At 48.6% G+C, this 24,505-nt stretch overlaps 1 protein-coding gene across 3 annotated transcripts in view; it reads left to right on the forward strand.

Moving 5' to 3' along the window:
* Positions 1-24,505, forward strand: part of TMEM131 (transmembrane protein 131) — a 483,390-nt gene that overhangs the window by 406,934 nt on the left and 51,951 nt on the right. For all 3 annotated transcript variants that reach the window (XM_082245264.1, XM_082245263.1, XM_082245262.1), the window contains exons 30-31: positions 9,220-9,378; positions 10,053-10,642. In XM_082245264.1, coding sequence (XP_082101390.1) covers positions 9,220-9,378; positions 10,053-10,642 — 749 coding nt within the window. The remainder of the gene's footprint in view (positions 1-9,219; positions 9,379-10,052; positions 10,643-24,505) is intronic.

The raw sequence follows: 24,505 nt of genomic DNA on the forward strand, positions 1-24,505 counted from the left end.
GACGACCTTCATGAGCGTCAAGGGGATCCACTAAATGATTCTTTGGGGGTACCCAGAAAGGGGGGACAAAGCTTGTCCTTTTTAGGTCCTGAGTCTCCTTGTGCGGATTTAATTCCTGCATAGGTTCAGGTGAGGTCCGAACTACCTAAGGCCCCCCCTATCCCTGTCCAGGGAATTGATTTACCTAGATCTGATTCTAATTCTGACCATGGTGGTCCTTCCTCTGGACAAACTTCAGGAACCACAGGCCGTAATTCACTGGCTGCTGTCACACAGATAGTTCTCTCTCCCATTTTGCATACAGGTTCTGAGTCTGGTGGTATCCACCTTCAAAGAGAACTGTCTTGAACAGTCCTACATGCAGCTCCTTTAGCAGGTTCGGCTCCACAGGAGGATACCGAGGTTTGTGGTTCATGGGTTCCTCTTGCAGATGACACAGGCGTCCAAGGGCCACTGTAGGGCCAGTATCATCCTCGGCTCAAGCTTCTTCCGCATTTCCTGCGAGGAATCAAGGGAGAGGATCTTCCAATCAGTCTAATGGCCATAAACGTCCCTTGGGCTCCAGAGAAGACCAGTTGTCCCAAGAGCTCATCTACCATCCTGCTTTACAGTCACTGGTTTTAATGGCTTTGCAATTGAAAGCCAGGTACTGAGGGATAGAGGTCGGTCTGTAACAGTGGTCCCTACTATGGTGAAGGCGAGGAAGTAGTCTTCCAGCAAGATATACCATAGTACATGAAAAGCGTACATTTCTTGGTGTGAGTCGATTGGTGCTCATTCTCGATCCTTTTCTGTGGCTCGGATCTTAACCTTTCTTCAACAGGGCGTTGATCAGAAGTTGGCCTTGAGTACCATCATGGGCCAGGTGTCTGCCCTGGCAATCTTCTTTCAGCGACCCCTAGCCATGCACTCTTTAGTTTGTACCTTCATTCAGGGGGTTTGACATGTGGCTCCTCCTGTACGGTCTCTTTTGCCACTATGGGATTTAAATTTAGTACTTTCGGTTCTCCAGAAACCTCCATTCAGGAGATTCCCTTGCCTACATTATCCCAGAAGGTGACATTCTTGGTGGCTATTGCCTCAGCCCGCAGGGTATCGGAATTGGCGGCAGGGATAAAGTGGTTCTTCCTCCCTGTTCATCATTCCTGCCCAAAGTTGTCTCTGACTTCCATTCGAATGAGGACATTGTGTTGCCTTCCTTGTGTCGCAAGCTGGCTCATCCCAGGGAACTTGCTTTGCATAGTTCGGGCGCTGAGTACTTCTTGGGCCTTCCTTCATCAGGCACAAATATCGCAAGTTTGCAAGGCGGCCATTTGGTCGTCAGTGCATACCCTCACAAAATTCTATAAGGTAGACACTTTGGCATCTGCGGATGCTTCTTTTGGCTGCAAAGTTTTGCAGGCTGCTGTTTGAGGGGTTGTTCCCTCTCGAGGGGTGTTTTTCTTTAAACTTTTACTTTTCAGATGGGGCTCCTATAACCTGGTTAAGGCTCCTGTGTCCTGGTTAAGGGCTCATATGTTTAGCCTTGGATTATTTCCCCCACCCCTCATTTTTCTTTTAGCACTGCTTTTGGGCTTCCCAGTAGTTCTGATTTATGGAGCGCTGTGTCCATCAATGAACGAAAGAGAAAATGGGATTATTGCAAATACTGTAAAATCCATTTCTCTGAGTTTGACGGACACAGCACCCACCCCTCTATGGAGTTATGATACTTTGAATACTGTTTGCTACTAAACTGATTACCTAGAGCAGAGAGGGGGGGTTTATACCAGCTGAGGACTGGGGCGCAGGTTACGTTTGGCACTTACAAGCCATCCAGCGTGGCAAAGGTTTTTTCCTTTCCCGTGTATTTTGAAAACATGCTCAAAAAAGAATGGGTCCACCCAAAGAGTTCCCCTGGGGTTCCTAAGCGGATTGATAGACGCTATCCTTTTGAGGAGTCCCTTATAAAGAAGTGGACTGTGCTACCTATAGTGGACCCTCCGGTCTCAAGTCTGAATAAGGCTAAAATTATCCCAGTGAAGGATTCCCCGTCCTTTAAGGATCCGGTGGATAGGAAGGCGAAGGCTGTGGCCCGCAATATGTACTCCTTGGTGGGGTCTCACTGAGACCGGTGTTTATGGTTGCCCTTGTCACGCACATATTGACTGTGACCTGGAGGGGAAACAGGTTCCCTCTGACTTCGAGGAGCTGTTGGACCAGCTGGTGCAGGGGCTGCAATTTGTTTGCAATGCCGCACTGGACAATACTCCCATATGGGCCGATTGTCGGTTTCGGCAGTGGTCCTTCGGCATATACTTTGGCTGAAGTGCTGGTCTGCGGATCAGACTTTAAAAAAGGCCTTGACTGATCTACCTTTTCAAGATCGCCTGTTTGGAACTACCCTGGATGACGTCATTAAGGGTCTCACGGGGGGGGGGGGGGAGCTAACAAGGGTAAAGCCTCGTACACACGATCAGATTATCGAACGATCTGTCGTCCGTTTTTTGTTGCATGCTAGTCTCATGTCGAAATTGAAGAGGTTACTTTCATACGAAAATTCCCGTACGACTGAATTCCACTTCAGAAGTGATGTCATGTGTGGAATTGTTTTGTATGTGTTCTTTCGTTTCTGAGCATGCCTAGTCTTGCTCTTACGATTTTTTTCAGACTAAAACTGTACTAGTTAAACGAAAATCGGACGTTGTGTTGACGTACGATAAAAATTGTATTGCCTGCACTTCAGTTTTTGTCGTCCGAAAATTTGTAATCGGCTGTCGAAAGCACTATACTAACAATCCGAAAATCTGCAGACTAAATTTTCCTTCCGATTTTCGGATCGTGTACAGGCCTTTAGGATTCTCGTCGCAGACCGGGTCCCTCCTTCTTTTTTTCGTTCCTCAGGGTCAGTCGATAAGGCAAAGCCCTTCAAGACTCCCTCGGGCAGTTCCAAGCGACCCTGGTCTGACTAACAAAAGTCCGGTTTCTCCAGACCTGCGGACAAGGCCTCCTCGGCCTGAGGTTGTGCCCTCACCCGTATCTAGGGTGGGGGGACGTCTTTGCCAGTTCCTGCCCCTGTGGCTATCCCGGATACCAGAAAAATGGGCTCAAGAAGTCATACGGTCCGGTTACAAGATCGAATTACCTCCGGTAAGGTTTTTCCTTCCAATGTGCGACTGTCCCCAGATCGCTTGCTGGCGCTCTCTGGGGCAGTGCAGGACCTGGTGCAACAGGGGGTAATGGTTCCGGTTCGGTGTGTGGAATATTTTCAGTGCTTGTAATCAAACCTGTTCACGGTTCCCATGAAGGAAGACAAGGTTCGTCCAATCCTGGACCTGAAATCACGTAATTGCTTTATGCGGGTTCAAAAGTTCAAGATGGACTCTGTTCGCTCGGTGGTGGCCTACCTACATCAGAGGGATTTCCTGGCCTCCATAGACATCAAAGACGTCATATCCCAATCTGTGCAGGACACCAACGGTTTCTCCATTTTGCCATGGGAGAGAATCACTATCAGTTTGTGGACCTTGCCTTTTGGTCTCGCCGCTGCTTCTCGGGTCTTCATAAGGTGTTGGCCCCGATCCTGGCGCTGTTGAGGAAGCAAGGGATATCGGTCCTGGGCTACCTGGAGGATCTGCTTCTCGGTGCGGAGTCTCCTATGGTGCTAAAAACAAAAGTTGGCAATCACCATGATAACTCTGGAGGAGTTTGGCTAGATTCTGAACCTTTAGAAGTCGTCTCTGGTCGCTTCCATGAGACTGGATTACCTGGGCCTGACTTTGGACACATCCTCCGCCATGGTGCTTCTTCCTCAGGCAAAACTCCAAACTGAGGTTCAGTTGTTGCTGACCAGCAAATGGTCGACCCTTCGGACCTGCATGAGAGTTCTGGGACTGATGGTGTCGTCCTTCCAGGCGGTCCCCTTCGTTTAATTTCACACGAGGATCCTCCAGAAGGAAATCCTTCTCAATTGGAACAAGAATCCAAATTCCCTGGACGTTCAGATCCAGCTGAGCCAGGCGGCCAAGGAGTCCCTGATCTGGTGGCTCAAGCAAGGGAAATCCTTCCTCCCTATATATTGGACAATTGTCACCACGAATGCAAGTCTGCCTGGATGGGGGGGGGGGGGGGGGGTGTGGAGTTCTTGGCAGGTTGGTCAAGGAGTCTGGTCCCTGGAAGAATCCAGGTTACCGATTAATGTTCTGGAGCTGAGAGCGATCCGGCCTTGCCTAGTCCACTGGACCGAGTACCTGAAGGGTTGTCCAGTGTGCATTCAATCGGACAATGCCATGGCCGTGGCTTATGTGCCCTTGCGGCCTTGGCAGTGGCGGGCATCCTTCATTGGGCGTAACCTTTGTTCCAGCTCCCTCCGCTGTTCACATTCCAGAAGTGGAAAATAGGCAGGTGGATTACCTTAGTCAACAAGCCTTGGATGCGGGGGGGAATAGTCCCTCCATCCGAGCAGTTGTGCCTTCGTTGGGGCACTCCAGATGTAGATCAGTTGGCGTCTCGGGTCAACAGAAAAGTACAAAGGTTTGTGGCCAGCTCCCGGGACCCTCTGGCAGACGCCGCAGACGTGCTGGTGTCCCATGGGGTCAGTATCAGCTGATGTATGCCTATCCTCCTCTCAAGCTGCTGCCAAGACTGCTCCGCAGGATCAAGGCAGAAGGGATTCCGGTCATTCTTGTGGCTCTGGACTGGCCTCGCCAAGCTTGGTACGCCAACCTGGTCAGACTAGTCGCGGACACTCCTTGGAGACTTCCTCTCAGGGAGGATCTACTGTCTCCAGGGCCAATCTTCCATCCTGTTTCACGGTTGCTGGCTTTGACAGCTTGGATGTTGAAATCCAGGTGCTGAAGGACAAGGGTTTGTCTGCTTCAGTGATTCCCACTCTGCTTCAAGTGAGGAAAGCAACTTCTAGCAAGATTTATCATGTGTATATTGCGTGGTGTGAGTCTCTTGGGGCTCCACCTCGCTCTTACTCAGTGGCTTAGATCTTGGCTTTCCTTCCATGGGGAGTTGATCAAAAGCTGGCCTTGAGTACTATCAAGGGTCAGGTCTCGGCCTTGGCAGTTTTCTTCCAAATGCCATTGGCCACCCATTCCCTGGTACGTAACTTCATCCAGGGGGTGCGATACTTGGTACCTCTGGTGCGACTTCTTTTGTCACCTTGGGACAGCTCAGCTCTGCGCTTGGTTGGCCGCGACATAGCCACACTGGAAGGAGGCTGGCTTGCGAATTAAACTTCTCGCAAGGACGCATACGACCTGGTTGCTGCCTGAGTCGCAGCATTCCTCATTGCCGACCGCACCTCCATTCCAGTGGAGAGGTGATCTGTCCAGAGCAGTGCCCACCCGGTTCCACAGTATGGTAAGTAGTTGTCCCCTCTCTCCCCCTTAAGGGCTTTGGGGTGGACGTGGGCCCCTCCCTGGGACAGTGGGACCCCCATGTTCCCCTCCTTCTTACCAGCCCCTCTAGGGTCATTGTGGGTTTTCCGTACCCCTCGCACCTTAGTTTCTAGGCTGTCCATGACAGCAGTGGTCCTTCGGAGCATGATATGGCTTCAATGCTGGTCTGCGAACCAGTCTTCCAAGATGGCCTTATCTGTTCTCCCCTTTTTGGGGGATCGCCTATTTGGATTTTCCTGGATGCTATCATTAAGGGGCTTACAGGGCGGAAGAGTAATGTTCTTCCACAGGCTGCCAGGGGCGCAGAGTCTTGTCACAGAGAGCGGGTTCTTCCAGACCTGCAAACAAGCCCTCTTCTGCCTGAAGGGGCATCCTCACCCGTGTCTGAGGTGGGGGCAGGTCTTCACTTCTTTGCGGACCCATGGACCTCTCTGATTCAAGACAGGTGGGTCCGCGAGCTGATCCGGTCTGGCTACAAGATCGAGTTTCGTTCTTATCCTCCAGTGGGGTTCTTTCCTTCCAATCTGCTTCTGTCCCCAGACCGCCTGCAAGGTCTTTTCGGGATGATGCAAGTCTTTCTACTATTGTGATTGTTTTCAAGGTTTCTAGTCAAACCTGTTTACAGTTCCCAGGAAGGAAGGCAAGGTATGGCCAATCCTGGACCTCAAGGCTTTGAACCGCTTGTGTTGCTACAGAAGTTCGAATGGAGTCCCCACATCAAAGGACGCTTACCTTCATATTCCAATATATGTCGGTCATCAGCGTTTCCCCTGCTTGCCGTGGGTGAGGAGCATGATCAATGCATGCCATTACCCTTTGGTCTCACCTCAGCTCCTCAGGTTTTCACAAAAGTGTTGGCCCCGGTATTGGCATTGTAGCGGCAGGGGGGATTGCGGTACTGGGTACCTGAACTATCTTCTTCTGCGAACAGAGTAACCTGGAAATTACTGTGCGGACTCTGTAGGGGTTCGGTTGGAAATTGAACTTCCAAAAATCTGCTCTGGTTCCGTCCACCAAGTTGGACTATCTGTGTCTGACTCTGGACTCGGCTTCAGCCAGGGTTTTTTTTCCAGGGCAACAAAAACTTGCATGCAGGCGCTGTGCCTGGTGGAGTCTACCTTTGAGGCAGTTTGCACAGTTCCACTTGAGCTTCTGCAAAGGGAGATAATCTGATCCTGTTGAGCTGGGGTTCGAGAGTATCCCTGATATGGTGGCTTTGCTCTCCGGCGCTTTGACAGGGCAAATCCTTCCTTCCACTATACTGGACGGTGGTCTCCGCAGTTGCCAACCTGTCTGGGTGGGAGGCGTTTTGGGCACGCGCTCAAGGGGTCTGGACTCTGGAGGAGTCAAGACTACCGATCAATATACTGGAACTTCGGGTGATAAGATTTGTGTGGCTCATTGGACAAATCAGGCAATAGCTCACAATGAAAGTCTTTATTGAACAAGGATGCAAGGTACAGCAAGATGGATGGTAGACATGTCTCACACGACTCACAGCGTGCTTGTTCACTAACTGGTAGTGAACAAGCACACTGTGAGCCGTGTGAAACATGTCTACCATCCATCTTGCTGTACCTTGCATCCTTGTTCAATAAAGCCTTTCATCGTGAGCTATTGCCTGGTGTGCGGCCATTTCTCTTGTATCCTGTCTATGGTGGCGATCCGAGGTCCTGCACCCAAGGCTGGCTGTGAAGTTCCAAACTGCCTGAGCGGTGTACATCTCTTTCTCTGTGTCATTGGACAAATCGCCTTCAGGAGTGCTAGGTAAGGATTGAATCGGACAATGCCACGGCCGTGGCGATTGTCAATCACCAACAGGGCACAAGAAGTGTCCTGGCAGCTCAGGAGGTAGCCGGCATTCTAAGGTTCAGCTGTGTCTCTGGTGGAGAACTCCCGAGGTGGACCTGTTGGCCTGTATCCTCAACAGGAAGGTACAGAGAATTGTGGCAAGGTCTCGGGATCCTCTGGCCAACATCACAGACGCACTGGTGTCTCCTTGGGGCCAGTATCTTCTGATATACGCCTTTTCCCCGCTGAAACTTCTGCCTAGTCTCCTGCGAAGGATTGAGGCAGAAGGGATCTGTTCATCCTAGTGGCTCCAGACTGACCTCGCCGGTCTTGGTACGCCGATCTGGAACGGCTAGTCGCCGATGCCCCTTTGAGACTTTGAGGCGTTTGAAAGCCAGGTGTTGAAGGATAGGGGGTTGTCTGGCGTTTGTAAAAGGCTAGAAAATCTACCTCTAGGAAAATTTTACCATCGCGCTTGGAAGGCGTACATTGCGCAGAGAGTCTTAGGGTTCATCCCAGTTCCATTTCGGTGGCTCGGATTTTGGCATTCCCCCAATGAGGTGTTGAGCAGCGCCTGTCCTTGGGTGCCGTCAAGGGCCAGGTTTTCAGCCTTGGCAGTCATCTTTTACCGTCCTTTGGCTACGTGTTCTTTGGTTCACGCCTTTATTCAGGGGGTTCGCCACTTGGCTCCCCCAGTACGTACGGTCTCCGTTGCCTCCATGGGATCTCAATTTGGTAGGGTCGGTTCTCCAGTACCTGCCTTTCAAAAGTATTTGCAAGCTTCCTCTGCTTACATTGTCCCAGAAGGTAGCCTTCTTTGTGGCTATTACTTTTGCACGCAGGGTGTCAGAGCTGGCGGCGTCTTGTCGTTCACCTTCCCTGGTGGTAGTTCACAGAGATAAAGTGGTGCTTCACCCTTGTCAGTCGTTCCTTCCTAAGGTTGTTTCTGGTTTCCATCTGAATGAAGACATTGTGTTGCCTTCCCTGTGTCCTAAGCCTGAACATCCTAAGGGTATTGCCTTGCACTCTCTGGATGTGGGTCGGGCGATCAGGGTGTACCTTGTGGCAACCCAGTCGTTTAGGAAGTTAGCCTTACTATTTGTCCTTACGGATGGACCTCGCAAAGGGTTGATCACGTCTGCCGTGACCATTTCCAGATGGACAAGACAGGGGGTGGTGCAGGCCTATTCCATTAAGGGTCAGGTTCCTCCGTTCCCTGTTAAGGCGCATTCTACACGGGCGCTTAGTGCCTCCTGGGCCTTCAGCCATCAGGCTTCTGTGATGCAGGTTAGCAAGGCAGCCACTTGGTCGTCTGTGCACACTTTCACAAAATGTATGCAATAGATGTGCTGGCATCTGTGAATGCTGCTTTTTGCCCCAAATGTTTTGGAGGCCGGTGTTTGAGAGGATTAGTCCTCTTTGAGGGTGTATGTTTGTTTTTTTCAAGTGAGCTTCAGTTGTTCCTGGTTAAGCTCGGTTACCTGGTTGGCTAGGTTTAGCCTTTTGGGAATTTCTTCTGCTGTATTTTTCCCACCCCTCATGTTTGACACTGCTTTGGGATGTCCCAATGGTCAAGAAGATTCTGGAGCTGTGTCTGTCAATGAGGGAAAGAGAAAATTGGACTTTTGTCTTACCAAAAAAATCCTTTACTCTGATGTTCATTGACGGACACAGAACCCCCCCCCCCCCCTCTATTGAGTTGGGTTATTTTTCTTCTGGTGCTGCTTGCAACTAAACTGAATGCCTATATCAGGAAGTGGGAGTATACCCCTTGAGACTGCCCCATAGGCGGGGTAAAGCTTTTTCCATCCTAGTGTCCTACTCCTGTAGAGGGGGCAGCATAACCCAATGGTCAAGAAGATTCTGCAGCTGTGTCCGTCAATGAACATGAGAGAAAAGGATTTTACGATAAGACAAAAATCCATTTTTTTCGGCCGATATGTTTTGGCTGTCAAAATTTTGGCGCAACTCTACTTTTAATCTCTTTATGTTCACGTGCCCTACTTTTTTTCCTCTTATTTTCCATTCTTGTCTCTCCCAGCTTGCTTTTTCTACTGGTAATAGGAACAGCTTACTTAGAAGCTCAAGGGATATGGGAACCATTCAGAAGGCGGCTCTCTTTTGAAGCTTCAAATCCTCCTTTTCATTTGGGTCGGCCCTTTGACCTCAGAAGGATAGTCGGCATTTCATCTGAAAACAAGTAAGTCATTTTAAAGCTCCAATCTATTAAATATTGTTTCCTTGCAAATATTTAACCTGATGCAGGTCAGCAACAAACCATAAGAAAAGAGAATTATATATACCTTTCAAAATTTCCAGCTTACTATATAAACTATGTATTCAGACTGCAAAAATGTAAGGAGTAAACGTCAGTTGTGACATGTACCTGTGCACTCACTATGGATAAATGTAGTAACATGTCTTTTAATATTTGACTTGCAAATACTAGTTTTTATCTTGTTAAGCATAATTTATGGGTGGGCGTGTTTTATTAGCTACATATTTGCAATTGAAATACAAGTAAAACTGTGGTCTCAAAAAAAAAAAATTTGCAGCATAAAACAATCCTTATGAACTGTTTTTTTTTGTGTTTTTTTTACACACAAAAAGATAGACTTTGCTTCAAGAAATTTTTATTTTTTATTTTTTTTTATTTTTTTTTTACTCCCTGTGTAGCAGTGACGGTGCTGAGACAGAGGCAGCACTGATGAGAAGTGTAAGAATCCTATATATCAAGCAAGGAAATTATGCATCTTGTTAAACTGCAGATTGTTTTGTTGATGCATGCTTTATATGAAATGAAGACCTTAGTTGTACTTTAAGTAGGTGTATCCTTTGCAACATCTTTTTCTTTTTTTTTTTTTCCTTTTCTAGCTTTAACTCAGTAGGACCAGATTCAAATCCTACTTCCAACAGGGGGTTGTATAGTGGGAGTGCCACTACAAGACCTACCACGGTTAATCACAAGCAAAGCAATGCCACAATCTTGCAAAGGAGTGCTCATGATGTGGAAACATCGAGGACAAAAAACAGCTCTAATGTAGCAAACAGAATGCCTGGACAAATTCCTGCTACATTGCCACCTAGCAGAACTTCCTCCATGACCACTGACTTCAGTAGTGTTGCTCATAGTTCATCTTTAACCAAACGTTCTCGAGGAACAAAAATAAATCAGAGCATTGTACAACCACAAGGATCTGTCCTACAGGAGCAGCCAACGCAAATACCAGCAGTGCCTCATACACAGACAGAGCAGCCAGCAGAGGTTTCCCGATCAGGGACCTCTAACCCCTCTCACCCTGAATACTTTGGAACTGGCAGCAGTAATGCTAGGCACAGTTCAGATGACTCTGATATAACCAGCCTTATGGAGGTAATGGATAAAGACTTTGACAATGTTGAACCAGCTTCCTCTGATGTGTTTACAGAACAACCTCCATCTCCAGCAACAAAAAATGCAAAAGGTAAGGGCGCTTTCTTCTGGTATGTGAGCAAGCATGTTTGAATATTTTGCTAGAGATTGATGTATAGTACCACAAGCTATCCAAGTAGGCCTTGATACATCCTCCCGAAAATGGAACCTAGACTATTCTGAGAGCAGTGTTAAGCTGGTCACACCCTAGCAGATTTTTTAAATAATTCATATGAACATTCAAAAGAAAGTTCTTAGTACATTTGATGACTTGACAAATTTCATTCACGATTTTCGTTTGTTTTAAGCTTTGGACCTTAGAACAATTTATCAAGTAAATACCAAACATGTCAAGCCTCCAAATTGCATGCACCTGTGAAATTGCACAAAACTGCAGTACCTAAAATGTATCATAAGTCACGCTTTAAAAGCCTTTACAGGTTGTCAGTCTAGAATTGTTTCTCTCATTCTGGTGACTGCGGGGAAACCTTACATATGTGGTGAAATCTGTGTTTGCATGCACATGTGAGACCTATGTGTCCCATATTTTCATTTGATACAATGCGTTGGGGGACAGGGGTTCTTTTTTTTTTTTATTTAAAATTCTGAACCATTGGGCTTATATTCGGGTGTATCTGTCAGCTACGGAGTCTTTTCGGAGGTCAGACTCGGGGTTTGTGATCATGGACAGGCCAAGAAAAGGGCTGTTTGTTCCTCCTTTCCCTGTCAAGGCGCACTCTACTAGGGAGCGTAGTGCTTCTTGGGTCTTCCGTCATCAGGGGACAGTGACGCAGGTTTGCAAGGTGGCCTACTTTGTCGGTGCACAATTTCACTAGATTCTATAAAGTGGATGTGTTGGCATCTGCCGATGCTTCATTTGGCCACAAGGTTTTCCAGGCTGCTGTTTAGAGGGTCTGTTCCCTCTTTGGGGTGTATTGTTCAGGTTGGGCTCCAGTTTATTGTTGAGCTCTTGTTTACCTGGTTTATTGTGTTAGCCTTGGGATTTTTCTGTTGTCCCACCCCTCATGTTTGGCACTGCTTGGGGACATCCCAATAGTTCGGAATCCTGGAGAGCTGTGTCCGTCAATGAATGAAAGAGAAAATGGAATTTTTGACTTACCATAAAATCGATTTCTTTGAGTTCATTGACTGACACTGCATCGGACATTGCACCCACCACTCTATCGAGTTGTATTACTTCTGACACTGCTTGGTACAAAACTGAAGACCTATGGCAGAGAGGGGGGAGTATACCATCTAAGACTGCCCTGCCCATAGGAGTAGTCAAGTTTTTTTCTGCCTAGTGTCCTTCTCTTGTAGGGACAATATAACCCCAATGGTTCAGAATCCTGGAGAGGTGTCTGTCAATGAACTCCGAGCAATGAATTTTACGGTAAGTGAAAAATCCCATTTATGTACACTTTTTTTCATTTAACTTTATTGAATTCACAAACAGGCTAACAAGCCTTCTTTGTGATAGCAGGTGACAGGTTTATGGAGACATCAGGGGTCTATTGGACTCAAAGTGTCTCCCCTGCCTCCACTGAAACTAATCAAGCACAATAACCAAGGAATGAAAACAATGAAACCACCGTTACTACTTTTTGTATTGCTTGACCCTCCCTTTTAGATCTAACAAGCATAGGCCCTGTGATTCCTACTGTATTGATTTGTATTTTAACTGTACTATCTGCCCTCATGTTGTAAACCGTTATGCAAATTGTTGGCGCTATATAAATCTATGTATAGTAAGAATAATAATCCTTGTCGCTTCAGGGTTCATTAGTCACTGCTCTGATAGATCCAGAGGTGATTGAGGAACATTCATTCCCTGTTCATTCGTTAAAACTATGACAGCCACAGGCTCCCCAGGGTAATGACAGCCCAGGAATTATTGCAGGTGGGGTGGCGGCCCTTCTTGCTACCATAAGTGATCTTCAACTGAAAAAAGTAACACCAAGCCCAGGGCTTCAGCTACTCAAATGATTTTCTTTTAATCACTTTAAGTCCAGGATGTTTTAAAATGGCTTAAGGATGTGAAGTGGTTTAAAGTGTGCATCTGAACTGTGGAAGTTTTTCCCCAAAAAAACATAAAACATGCAGAGGACAAATCACCATTATTGCATGTTGGTCCTTGCAGCTAATCTTTTCCTCATTACCAACTTGCTCTGCACTGTGTACAGGTGGGCCCATCTTGGTAGAGTCAGGGCTTCGCTTCTTCATGTTAGATATTCCCATAAGATGACTGTTGACAAGGCTTGACAAATTTACTTTGTCTAGGAGCCAGCTAAAAGAGTTAGGAGCCAGTTTTTTTGACTAGCAGGGTTTTATTTTTGACAACAGAGATGGCAGATCTTGAAATTGCACATGGAGGGGACTAGACCCAGGCATTCTGCTGGGTGAGACAACTTTCTCACTGAGTGAGTTCAGGGGTGGTGTGTCTTTTTGGGGCTCTCGAAATGTGAGGATTTGACACTTGAGGTTGTTGGGGCTGAAATTTTTGATGTGTATGTTGTGGTGTTGCATGTTGTGTCGGCTGTGCTCTGCTCAACTTCCTTCTGGTCTCCAGGGCCACACATTGGGATTGGCAGGGAGGAGAATGGGTGGGCCACAGTGCACATGGATTGGCCTGGTGCTGAGAGAGGATCCTTTCCACATGGTGGGTTTGCTGGTGGAGGGGACAGAGGATGCAGGAGGTTGCCAGTGTGGAGAGGGAGAGAAAAACTTTTGCTCTGCTGCGGCTTGAGTCTTTTTTTGGATGTTGAAGATGGATCAGCTACCTGGCGACCAGAACTGCATGTCTGGCTGGCGACAAACAAAATGGCCCCTGCCCCCACCTATAACTGGGCTTCACAGAAAGGAGCACATGGAAGGGCAACGCATGCAAGACAAAACCAGAAAAATTCCCAGCTGTGTGCTAAAATTCTCATGTGTGCTAACTAAACCCCTGTTTTTAACGCATAGGTTCATTTAACGTTTAGGTTAATTCAGTTGGTAAGCAAACTGGTTGGTGAGTTGGGCTGGGAATTTTTCTGGTTTTGTCTTGCATGCATTGCCCTTCCATGTGCTCCACCTGAGATTTGTTGCACCTTGACCCCCCCCCCCCCCCCCACATACATCCCATATTCTTCCTCCTTTGCATACACACTGGGTCTGCTACCCACTCCTCCCCCCTGTATACACACTGGTCCTATCATTCCCTGCTCCCCCATATACACTGTGGGTCTGGTCCCCCCTCTACACCCTGGCCCCAAGTCCCCCCGTGTACACCCTGGATCTAAATGTATGTGTGTGTGTGTGTGTGTGTGTATATATATATATATATATATATATATATATATATATATATATATATATATATATATATATATATATATATATATATATATATATATGATATAATAATTTATAAAAATGTGAGGGCTGTACTCACTTTTGTGAGATACTGTGTGTGTATGTATATATATTTGTGTGTGTGGTAGTCATAGAAGAAGATGAATTTAATGCAGGAGCCCAGGCTAATGTAGAAGTCCCAGATCCACCACATTCCCTTGGGAAAAGAGCTGACTATAGCGCCTCCCAGGGCACAGGACAAAAATACAGCCCAGGCAACTCTCCCGTTCCATCTTCCACAAGTCCTCCCAATTTGTCGGGGGGTGGCACAGACTGCTGGGTCCCTCACTACCTTAACCTCCATGGAGGCATAACCTCCCCCCGCCAATCTCTTCCTCACTATGTTGGTGGGCTCCAAGGGGAGGAAGACCAGCTTGGCAATGATGCGGTTTGGGCACAGCATGCAGCAGAAGCGCGAGCACAGCTCCCTCCTCGGGCATTGGGGAGGAGGAGGGGACAGCGGCCGCCTGAGAAGAGGAGCCTAGCCCTGGGCCCCGACTATGTCACTCACACGGGGCCAGACATCGGAATCCCACATGGCCTGCGGCCTGCTTTCCGGCAAACCATGAAGACCAGCTGGTGGGGTGGGGGGTTCGGCCGGCCGGCGCCCAGAGCTGCATGTCTGACACGTCGGGCGATAATAGTTGCAGTGAGTGGGCTGGCGGAAGCCTAGGCGCCAGGACGCGGTTCATGGTCGTCATGGCGACCTGGCACCTGGGATTTGTTGAGCTCTGACTGGTGAACTAATAATGGGTGGAGTAGTGACCAAGAGGCAAGCAGTAGTGATGCAAAAGCACACATGCACAGAGTAAACGAAGCAGAACCTTGTACTGCAGGTCCTCAAGAACCGCTTTCCCTCCAGGAACAGCAAACCGTATAATAGTGACATAACCAAATTCCTCCCCCAGTTCCTGGGCGACTAGCAGTTAGAGGCAGTAGTGCTTTAGATGATCATATGCTGCAGATGTATGGCTATGGAGTATGTAAACATAGGAGCTGTGCACAGAAAGTGCACAGCTATTTCCCATGAGGTAATTCAAAACAAAAGGTACATCCTTCAGATACTACTAAAGCAGTCCATAGATTTTGTGATTTTCTTTCCTGCAGCCACGGGTTGCAGGAAAGAAAAAATCACTTAATTCCCCCATCAACACAGTCAAAGTAGTGATAGTGGGAATGGGCATAAAGGGAAGAAAGAGAAAGCAGCATCTTATGTGAGGGTGAACATTCACTGCTGAAATTTGAAAAAAGTGTTTTTAATATATTCTATAAATACTTGTGAGAGGTTTCAAAGAATCGGCCAGCAATAACTGTTCTAGTATATTTTCTAGCAAGAAACACACTGTAAACTGCGACCTAAACTCTGGTCATTTTGATTTTGAAAGTAAACAGACCTAAGTACAGTAAAATAATTGCTGACCCTCTTAAAAGATGACTGGCTGTAAAATTTAACCTCTTCAGTTCCGGAAGGTTTTACCCCCTTAATGACCAGCCCATTTTTTTGGCGATTCGGCACTGCATTACTTTAACAATTGCGTGGTCGTGCGACGCTGTACCCAAACACAATTGATGTCCTTTTTTCCGACAAACAGAGCTTTCTTTTGGAGGTATTTGATCACCACTGCAGTTTTTAGATTTTGCGCTTTAAACAAAAAAAGAGCGACAATTTTGAAAAAAACTTTTTTTACTTCTGCTATAAAACATTCCCAATAAAATAGTTTAAAAAATATTTTTTTTTTATCACTTTATGCCAATTTGTATTCTGCTACATATTTTTTGGTTAAAGAAAATCCCAAAAAGCGTATTTTAATTGGTTTGCGCAAAAGTTATAGCGTTTACAAACTACGGGATAGATTTATGGACTTTTTTTTTTCTTTGTTTTTATTAGTAATGGCGGCAATCAGCAATTTTTAGCGGGACTGCGACATTGCGGCAGACAGATCTGACTCTAAGTGACACTTTTTGGGGACCAGTGACTTTAATACAGTAATCTAAATAATATGCACTGTTACTGTATAAATGACACTGGTAGGGAAGGGGTTAATACTTGTATTGATCAAGGGGTTAACTGTAAGCCTAAATGTGCTTGCTAACTGTGGGGGGGGGGGGTGTGGAGGGATCTGTGAAAGGCACACAGAGATCGGTGTTTGCTTAGCTGAGAGACACAATCTTACTGTGCCTGTCTGACAGGAGAGCCGTCTGCTTTGTTTACATTGGCAGGCAGCTCTCCTGTCAGGTTCCACGAAGATCGCCTGAGGCCGGCGGCTCCGAGACCGCATGCACGTAATCACGTACATGTAAATCTGCGTGGGGCGGTCGGCAAGTGGTTAATATGCTTATTTTGTAAAAAAAAAAAAAAAATCAACTCTTATAGGAGTAACAGAAGAGTATACCCGTTAGTCCTGTTTCATACGGCTTCAGTTTACATAAGAACAGTGTGAACCGCAAGCATTTGCAGAGCTTTCAGCAAGCTTTGATGCGGCTCTCTAAAGTACCATTCAACTCCAGTTCATAAATGTTGAACACAGATCCTAATGGGAGTGCTGATTGTAATTTTAAACAAGCTGCTAGCAGGCTTCAGCACTACTTGACGCTTGTTTAACCACTTGCCGCCGGTCACGTTGACCGTACTGCTTTAACCACTTGCCGACCGCCGCACGACTATCTACGTCGGCGGTCAGCCCCTCACAGGCAAACTAACGTAGGGCTACGTTGCTTGCTTGTGAGGGTCTAGGGAGCGAGCGCGCGCCCCCCGGGGCGCGCTCCCGCGTGGTCACGGACCCCCCCGCGCGTGTGACCAGCGGACCCGATGTCCGCCGGTCACTCGGCGATCGGCGGGGGAGAGGGAGAATGTCAGGCAGCTTGTGTAAACAAACTGCCTGTCATTCTCTTCGCTGCAAAGACACTGATAAAACGGATCTGGTATGTAGATCCGTTGATCAGTGTCTTTACAGCTAGAGCCACAGCCAATCACAGTAGAAACCACGCCCCTAGGGACACACACAGCCCCTCCCTTCCAAATAAAGTTAACCCCTTCACTACCAGTGTATTTTTACAGTAACAGTGCATATATATAGCACTGATTACTGTAGAAATGTCACTGGTAACCCCAAAAGTGTCAAAAATGTCAGTCAAGGGTCCGATCTGTCCGCCGCAATGTCGCAGTACCGCAAAAAAAATCGCAGATCGCCGCTATTACGCGTTAAAAAAAAAAACAACAAAAATTACAAAAATCTTTCCCTTTGTTAGTAAACGCGATAACTTTTGCGCAAACCAATCAAAATACGCTTTTTGCGATTTTTTTTTTACCAAACATAGGTAGCATAAAATAAATTGGCCGAAAATTTTTAAAAATTTTGATTTTTACATTTTTTTTTGGGGGAATTTCATATAAAAAAATGTGAAAAATATTGCTATTTTTGCAAAATTGACGCTCTTTTTTTGTTTATAGCGCGTGATCAAAAAATCGCACAGGTGATCAAATACCACCAAAAGAAAGCTCTGTTTATGGGAAAAAAAGGACGTCAAATTCGTTTAGGTACAGCGTCGCACGACCGCGCAATTGTGCGTTAAATTCACGCAGTGCCGAATCGCAAAATACCCCCTGGTCGGAATGGGGGTAAAATCTTCCGGGGCTTAAGTGGTTAAAGTGGCTCGATATCGTCCAGCGACGTAGACCTACGTCGCTGGACTCCTCCCCTTGTGGGCGGTGTGCGCGCCGCCGGAGGCTCGCTCCTGCTGTATTCAGTCACAGCGGGAGTCGGGCCAGGGGAAGAGAGGAGGTGATCACCGCTGCTCTTCCCCGATCGTCGGGGATCAAGTGTGGAGATACACCCGCTTTGTTTACACTCCTAAGTGACAAACAGTGACAGATTGCAGGATTCAGCATAGCTGAACCTGCGATCTGTGCCTGTGTCACACAATCCCCTCCCCCCACACACGTTAGTAAGCACCAGGCATTCATTAACCCCTTGATCACCAATAAAAGTTAACCCCTTACCTGCCAGTGTCATTTTTACAGTAACAGTGCATATTTATAGCACTGATTACTGTAGTAATGTCACTGGTACCCCCAAAAGTGTCAAAAATGTCAGTTAAGGGTCCGAACTGTCCGCCGCAATGTCGCAGTCCCACAAAAATAAATCGCAGATCGCCGCCATTACTAGTTAAAAAAAAAGAACAATAAAAATGACCTAAATTTCCCGTAGTTAGTAGCTGCGATAACTTTTGCGCAAACCAATCAAAATACGCTTATTGCGATTTTTTTTTTTTTTTTTTTACCAAAAATATGTAGAAGAAAACAAATTGGCCTAAAATGTTAAAAAAATTTAGATTTCTCTTACGTCCTCCGACAGTCGCCGCCTCTTCATATTCGTCACATATGGGGTATTAGACTTTGCTCCGAAGGAGTAGCTAGGCAACAGAATATGTTAACATTAAAGCTTTTAACATATCCCACCCTCAAGGGGTGGTCCCCTCAGTCAATACCCTCCTACTTCCTGCAACCATATCTCAGTTTTAATGTCTAGCTTGTCAGGAGTGGCTGGCTCTCTCTGTGCTGGGGCTTTGTGCCCCAGACTCTTTCTTCTTTTTTGATTTTTTGTTTGAGTTTTCTCTCTACCTTTACTTAGCTGTTCTTTTTGTCAGCATTAGTTAGTTCTTCGGATGAAGAGGATCATGCGGGCTGGGTCTCGGGCTGATCCCCCTGGTCGCAGGTCGTGGGTCAGTGGCTTCCCAGCCTGCCATCGAGCGTTCAGCCAGGTAACGCTCCTGGCACAGTGAACGACCCATCCCTGTTCGGTGCAGGGATGATTGGTGAGGTGGCTACCTCACTGGACGCTGTGCGGTTTCTTAACCCCCATTCTGTGCGTCTTGTATGCGACTCTCCCTGCCTCATGTGCAGCGGCTTGTTCGCCTGTGCGGGTCCCCCACGCCACTGTGAGGTAAGTGTATTTATGTGGGGACCTGTCTGTCTGGGGGGGTGTCAGTCTGGGACTGTGTAACCTGCCTCTATTCACACTGTTTGTCTCCCTATCTCTCGGCTGCATGCTGTGGGCTGCAAGGGGGGGGGGGGGGGGGAGCTGTGTGACACTGTGTGTGTCAGCCTTGTCAGTGTGAGAAGCTGTGTGCTGTGGGGCATGTTTTGTGGCATGTTTGGGCATTATACAGCGATCGCTGCGGCGATCTGACATGTTTTTTTATATACAGACATTACTGTACTGTGGAGCGGCGGTTTCTGCGCCAAACGGCGCCATTTTGCCTACACTCGCTCCGGCCGCATGTTCTACATGCATGGCGGCCATTTTCTTGTAGCCTCCCATAGGCTTTCATAGAGCGCCCTGGCAGCATCACTTCCTCTTCTCCAGGAACACCGATCGAGGCAGCGGCGAGGGTCTCCTCAGGTTATATCCTTCCTATCCATTGCCTGTGTCAGTTTTATTGTCCCTGTGGGGGTCTCATTGTGCTTGTGTGTGGTGCGGTGGGCTGCGCTCGCCGCGCGTGTTAAAGGGGCAGTTAACCCTTTATTATCCGGCATTTGTTATAGGGGCAATGGTTTCTCAGGAGGGCAAATTTCCTACCGCCTTGGTGGAAAGCCAGGGGACCGCTGTTTCCCCCCCAGGGGGGGATTTAGCCACTATTGTGGCTGGCCTTGCTGCTCAGGTGCAGATGCTGGTGGCTGCTCAATCTACTAAAAGACCCAGAGTTGCTCTTTCCTCTGATTCTGAGGGTGAAGGTGATGGGGTTGTTATGGCGGGGGCCTCCTTATCGGGGTCCCGCTCCTCCCTGGATCTAGTGGGGTCCGAGGTGGAGGCTGAAGTTGAAGGGGTTGATAATTCTCCCCCTGGCTCGCCTGAAGAGCTTGCGATTATGGATGAATTGATTGCTTCCATAAAACAAACGCTGCGTTTGCAGGATGAAGTGTGTCCCCCCGCTGCCTTGGCGGCTTATGGGACGCAGAGAAAACGCAGGACGCCGCAGGTTTTTCCCTGCAATGATGATTTTCAGCGCGCTGTTAAGGAACAATGGCGCAATCTACGCAAACCTTTTGCTGTACCAAGTAGGTTCAAGCTGCGTTATCCTTTCTCGCCTTCCACTGATGAAAGGTGGTGTGTGCCACCCCCAGTGGATCACGCAATTGCGGTTTTAAACAAATCCACTGCGATTCCTGCAGAGGATTCCCCTGTGTTCCGTAATGCCACGGATAGGAGATTGGAGTCTCTTGCCCGTCATACTTATTCTGTTACGGGTTCTATGCTTAAGGCTCTGTTTGCCTCTCTCATGGCGGCCCAGGCGGTCGCAAGTTGGACGCAGATGCTTAGGCGCGTCCTAGTGGCCGATTCGGCCTCGCCGGCGACCCTGGATATGGTGGATCAAATCCACCAGGGTGTCATGTATCTGTGTGATGCGGACTTGGACCTAGTCCCGTTGGCTGCACGTGTGCACAGCGTGGCGGTGTTGTCTCGCCGCCTGGTTTGGTTGAAATGTTGGTCGGTGGACCAGTCTTCACGTAAGACCTTAGCCAATCTGCCTTATGATGGGTCTCGCCTTTTTGGGGAGTCCTTGGATGTGTTGATTAAGGGGATCACCGGAGGTAAGAGCACTCTCTTGCCCCATTTCCCCAAGGCTAAGGGGGCTTCTGGGAAGAAGCATGCTAATTTTCGGCCCCCTCAGGGGTCCTTTCGTGCCTTTCGGTCGCACTACAAGGGCAAACCGTTCAAAGGTCAAGGCTCTCAGAAGAAGCCCTGGTCTGGAAAACAGAAGTCCGGTCAATCCGGATCCGCTGCCCATAACAGTGCGGCCTGAAGGGGCGCCCTCACCCAGTTTTTGGGTGGGGGGACGCTTGCTCGGTTTTCTTTCAGCCCTGGTTGGCCCGCGTGCGGGACAGATGGGTTCAGGAGATCGTTCGATCTGGTTACAAGATCGAATTTCTCTCTCGGCCGGAGAGCAGATTTTTTCCCTCAAATCTTCAACTGTCTCCAGAGCGTTGGCCGGTGCTGGACCTGAGGGCTCAGGGAGTGGTAGTTCCGGTGCCTCATCGGGACAGATTTCGGGGGTTTTATTCCAATCTGTTCACCGTGCCCAGAAAGGAGGGCAAGGTTCGTCCAATTCTGGACTTGAAGGCTCTGAACCGCTCTGTGCGTGTTCGCAAGTTCCGCAAGGAATCCCTGCGGTCGGTGGTGGCTGCCCTTGTTCCGGGGGAATTCATGGCCTCCATCGATTTGAAGGATGCGTATCTTCACACCCCCATTTTCGAGGGTCACCAGAGGTACCTTCGATTTGCCATTGCGGAGGATCACTACCAGTTCGTGGCGTTGCCTTTTGGTCTCGCCTCGGCTCCGCGGGTCTTCACCAAGGTGCTTGCACCGGTTCTGGCATTGAGGGCCCAGGGCATTTCTGTCCTGGGGTATCTGGACGACATTCTGGTTCGGTCTGCGACCAGCCAGGGTCTGGAGAAGGACCTGTCTGTCACGATGCAAACTCTGCAGGAGTTTGGTTGGACGATAAATTTTCCAAAGTCGACACTGAGTCCGTCGGTTCGTCTTCCCTACCTGGGAATGATTCTGGACTCGGTGCAGGCGAAGGTCTTCCTGCCGGAAGACAAACTCAGAACTCTTCAGGAGGAAGTCAGGTCCCTCAGGGACGTTCCGCACTCGTCTCTGCGGACGTGCATGAGATGTCTGGGATTGATGGTCTCGGCCTTCGAGGCGATTCCCTTCGCCCAGTTTCACACGCGGGGTCTCCAAGCGGAGATCCTGTCCATGTGGGACGGGCGACCTCAATCTCTGGATCTTCAAATCTCGTTGAGTCATCGCACCAGAAGAGACCTTCTGTGGTGGCTCCAGTCCCCGATGGTGTCCGGGGGCAAGTCGTTTCGTCCTATCTCGTGGACGGTGATCACCACGGATGCCAGCCTGTCGGGCTGGGGTGGTGTTCTGGGCGTTCTGTCCGCCCAGGGAACTTGGTCGGAGGGGGAGTCTTCCCTTCCGATCAACATTCTGGAATTGCGTGCGATAAGTCTCTGTCTTCATCGCTGGACGGACCGGCTGCAGGGCTGCCCGGTTCGGGTGCAGACGGACAATGCCACGGCGGTGGCCTACATCAACCACCAAGGGGGCACCAGGAGTGCCCGAGCGGCTCGAGAAGTGGCCGACATTCTGTCTTGGGCCGAGACTCATGTCCCGGCGATAACGGCGGTTCACATTCCGGGGGTGGAGAACTGGCAGGCGGACTATCTGAGTCGCCAGACCCTGGATCAGGGAGAATGGTCTCTCCACCCGGCTGTCTTCCAGATGTTGTGCGCGAAGTGGGGTCTTCCAGATGTGGACCTGTTCGCGTCTCGTCTCAACAACAAGGTGAGAAGGTTCGTGGCAAGGACGCGCGACCCTCGGGCAGACGCGTCGGACGCGTTAGTGGCCCCGTGGCATCAGTACAGGCTGATGTACGCGTTTCCACCGATTCAGTTGCTGTCCAGGTTCCTTCGCAGGTTACACTCGGAACGCAGCACAGTGATTCTTGTGGCACCGGACTGGCCTCGCCGGTCCTGGTACGCAGACCTCGTGAATCTGGCGGTCGACGCCCCGTGGCGTCTGCCTCTTCGAGACGATCTCCTGTCTCAAGGACCGATATACCATCCTGCTTTACAGTCGCTGGCTTTGACGGCCTGGCTGTTGAGACCGAGGTCCTGAAGGAGAAGGGTCTCTCCCCAGAGGTCGTTCATACTTTGATTAACGCGAGGAAGTCTTCCTCGGGGAAGGTTTATTACCGTACTTGGAAGGCCTATTTTGCCTGGTGTGAGTCCAGGGGGTTTTCACCCCGCACGTACTCGGTTTCCCGAGTGCTGTCCTTCCTTCAAACGGGTGTCGATCAGCGTTTGGCGCTGGCTACGATAAAGGGTCAGGTGTCTGCGCTGGCCGTTCTGTTTCAACGTCCCGTGGCTTCCAACTCCTTGGTTGGCACTTTTGTTCAGGGTGTGCGGCATCTGGTTCCTCCTAGGAGGGATCCTTTGCCCCCTTGGGACTTGAATCTCGTTCTGTCTGTGTTGCAACGTGCTCCTTTTGAACAGATCAGGGAGATCTAGTTGTCTATGTTGTCCAAAAAGGTCGCCTTTTTGGTGGCGATCACTTCGGCTCGCAGAGTGTCGGAGCTGGCAGCTTTGTCCTGCAAGTCTCCGTATCTGGTTGTTCATTTGGATAAGGTGGTCTTGCGACCTAATCCTTCTTTTCTTCCGAAACGAGTTTCGGAATTCCATCTTAATGAGGATATTGTCTTGCCTTCGCTGTGCGCAAAGCCTAAACATCCAAAGGAGGTGAGATTACATTCTCTGGATGTTGTTCGGGCGGTAAGGGTTTACCTTAAATCGACTGAGTCTTTTCGAAAGACGGATTCCTTGTTTGTTCTTCCAGAGGGCCCTCGAAAGGGCATGGCGGCGTCGGCCTCTACCATCGCAAAATGGATCAGGCAGACCATTGAACAGGCCTATGCTTTGCAGGGGAAGGTTCCCCCTGTGCCTGTGAAGGCGCACTCTACTAGATCTCTGAGTACGTCTTGGGCCTGTCGTCATGGGGCTTCTGTAGCCCAGGTGTGTAAGGCGGCGACTTGGTCGACCGTGCACACTTTCACAAAATTCTACAAAGTAGATGTTCAGGCATCTGCGGATGCTTCCTTTGGCCGCAAGGTTCTTAGTGCGGCGTTGCCCTAGGGTCCCTTGTGGGGACCACTGGCTGTTGGGATAAGTTTTTTATTCCCTGGTTATTTGTCTTTTCCTGGGTTGTTGCTCCTGTTGAGCACCTGTTTTTTCCTGTTGCCCAGCTGGGTTCCTTCCTTTGGTAAGGTTCCTTTCTTTGATGCAGAGACTGCGTTGCCTTTTCGGCGCGGATGCGTTTCCCACCCCTCATGTTTGCACTGCTTTGGGACGTCCCCATATGTGACGAATATGAAGAGGCGGCGACTGTCGGAGGACGTAAGAGAAAACGGAATTTTTGTAAAATCTTACCTGTAAAATTCCTTTCTCTGAGTCCCCCGACAGTCGCCGCCCCCGCCCCTCTTTTGGGGTTTGGTTGTATACTCTACTGCTATTCCACTAAAACTGAGATATGGTTGCAGGAAGTAGGAGGGTATTGACTGAGGGGACCACCCCTTGAGGGTGGGATATGTTAAAAGCTTTAATGTTAACATATTCTGTTGCCTAGCTACTCCTTCGGAGCAAAGTCTAATACCCCATATGTGACGAATATGAAGAGGTGGCGACTGTCGGAGGACTCAGAGAAAGGAATTTTACAGGTAAGATTTTACAAAAATTCAGTTTTTTACATTTTTGGGGGGGGGGGGTTCATATAAAAACATGTGAAAAATATTGTTATTTTTTCAAAATTGACGCTCTTTTTTTGTTTATAGCGCAAAAAGTAAAAATCGCACAGGTGATCAAATACCACCAAAAGAAAGCCTATTTGTGGGGGAAAAAGGGACATAAATTTAATTTGGGTACAGCATCGCACGACAATTGTCTGTTTAAAGTAACGCA

The sequence above is a fragment of the Pelophylax lessonae genome (assembly GCF_965119305.1).
Source record: "Pelophylax lessonae genome assembly, chromosome: 2".
Classification (NCBI taxonomy): Eukaryota; Metazoa; Chordata; class Amphibia; order Anura; family Ranidae; genus Pelophylax; species Pelophylax lessonae.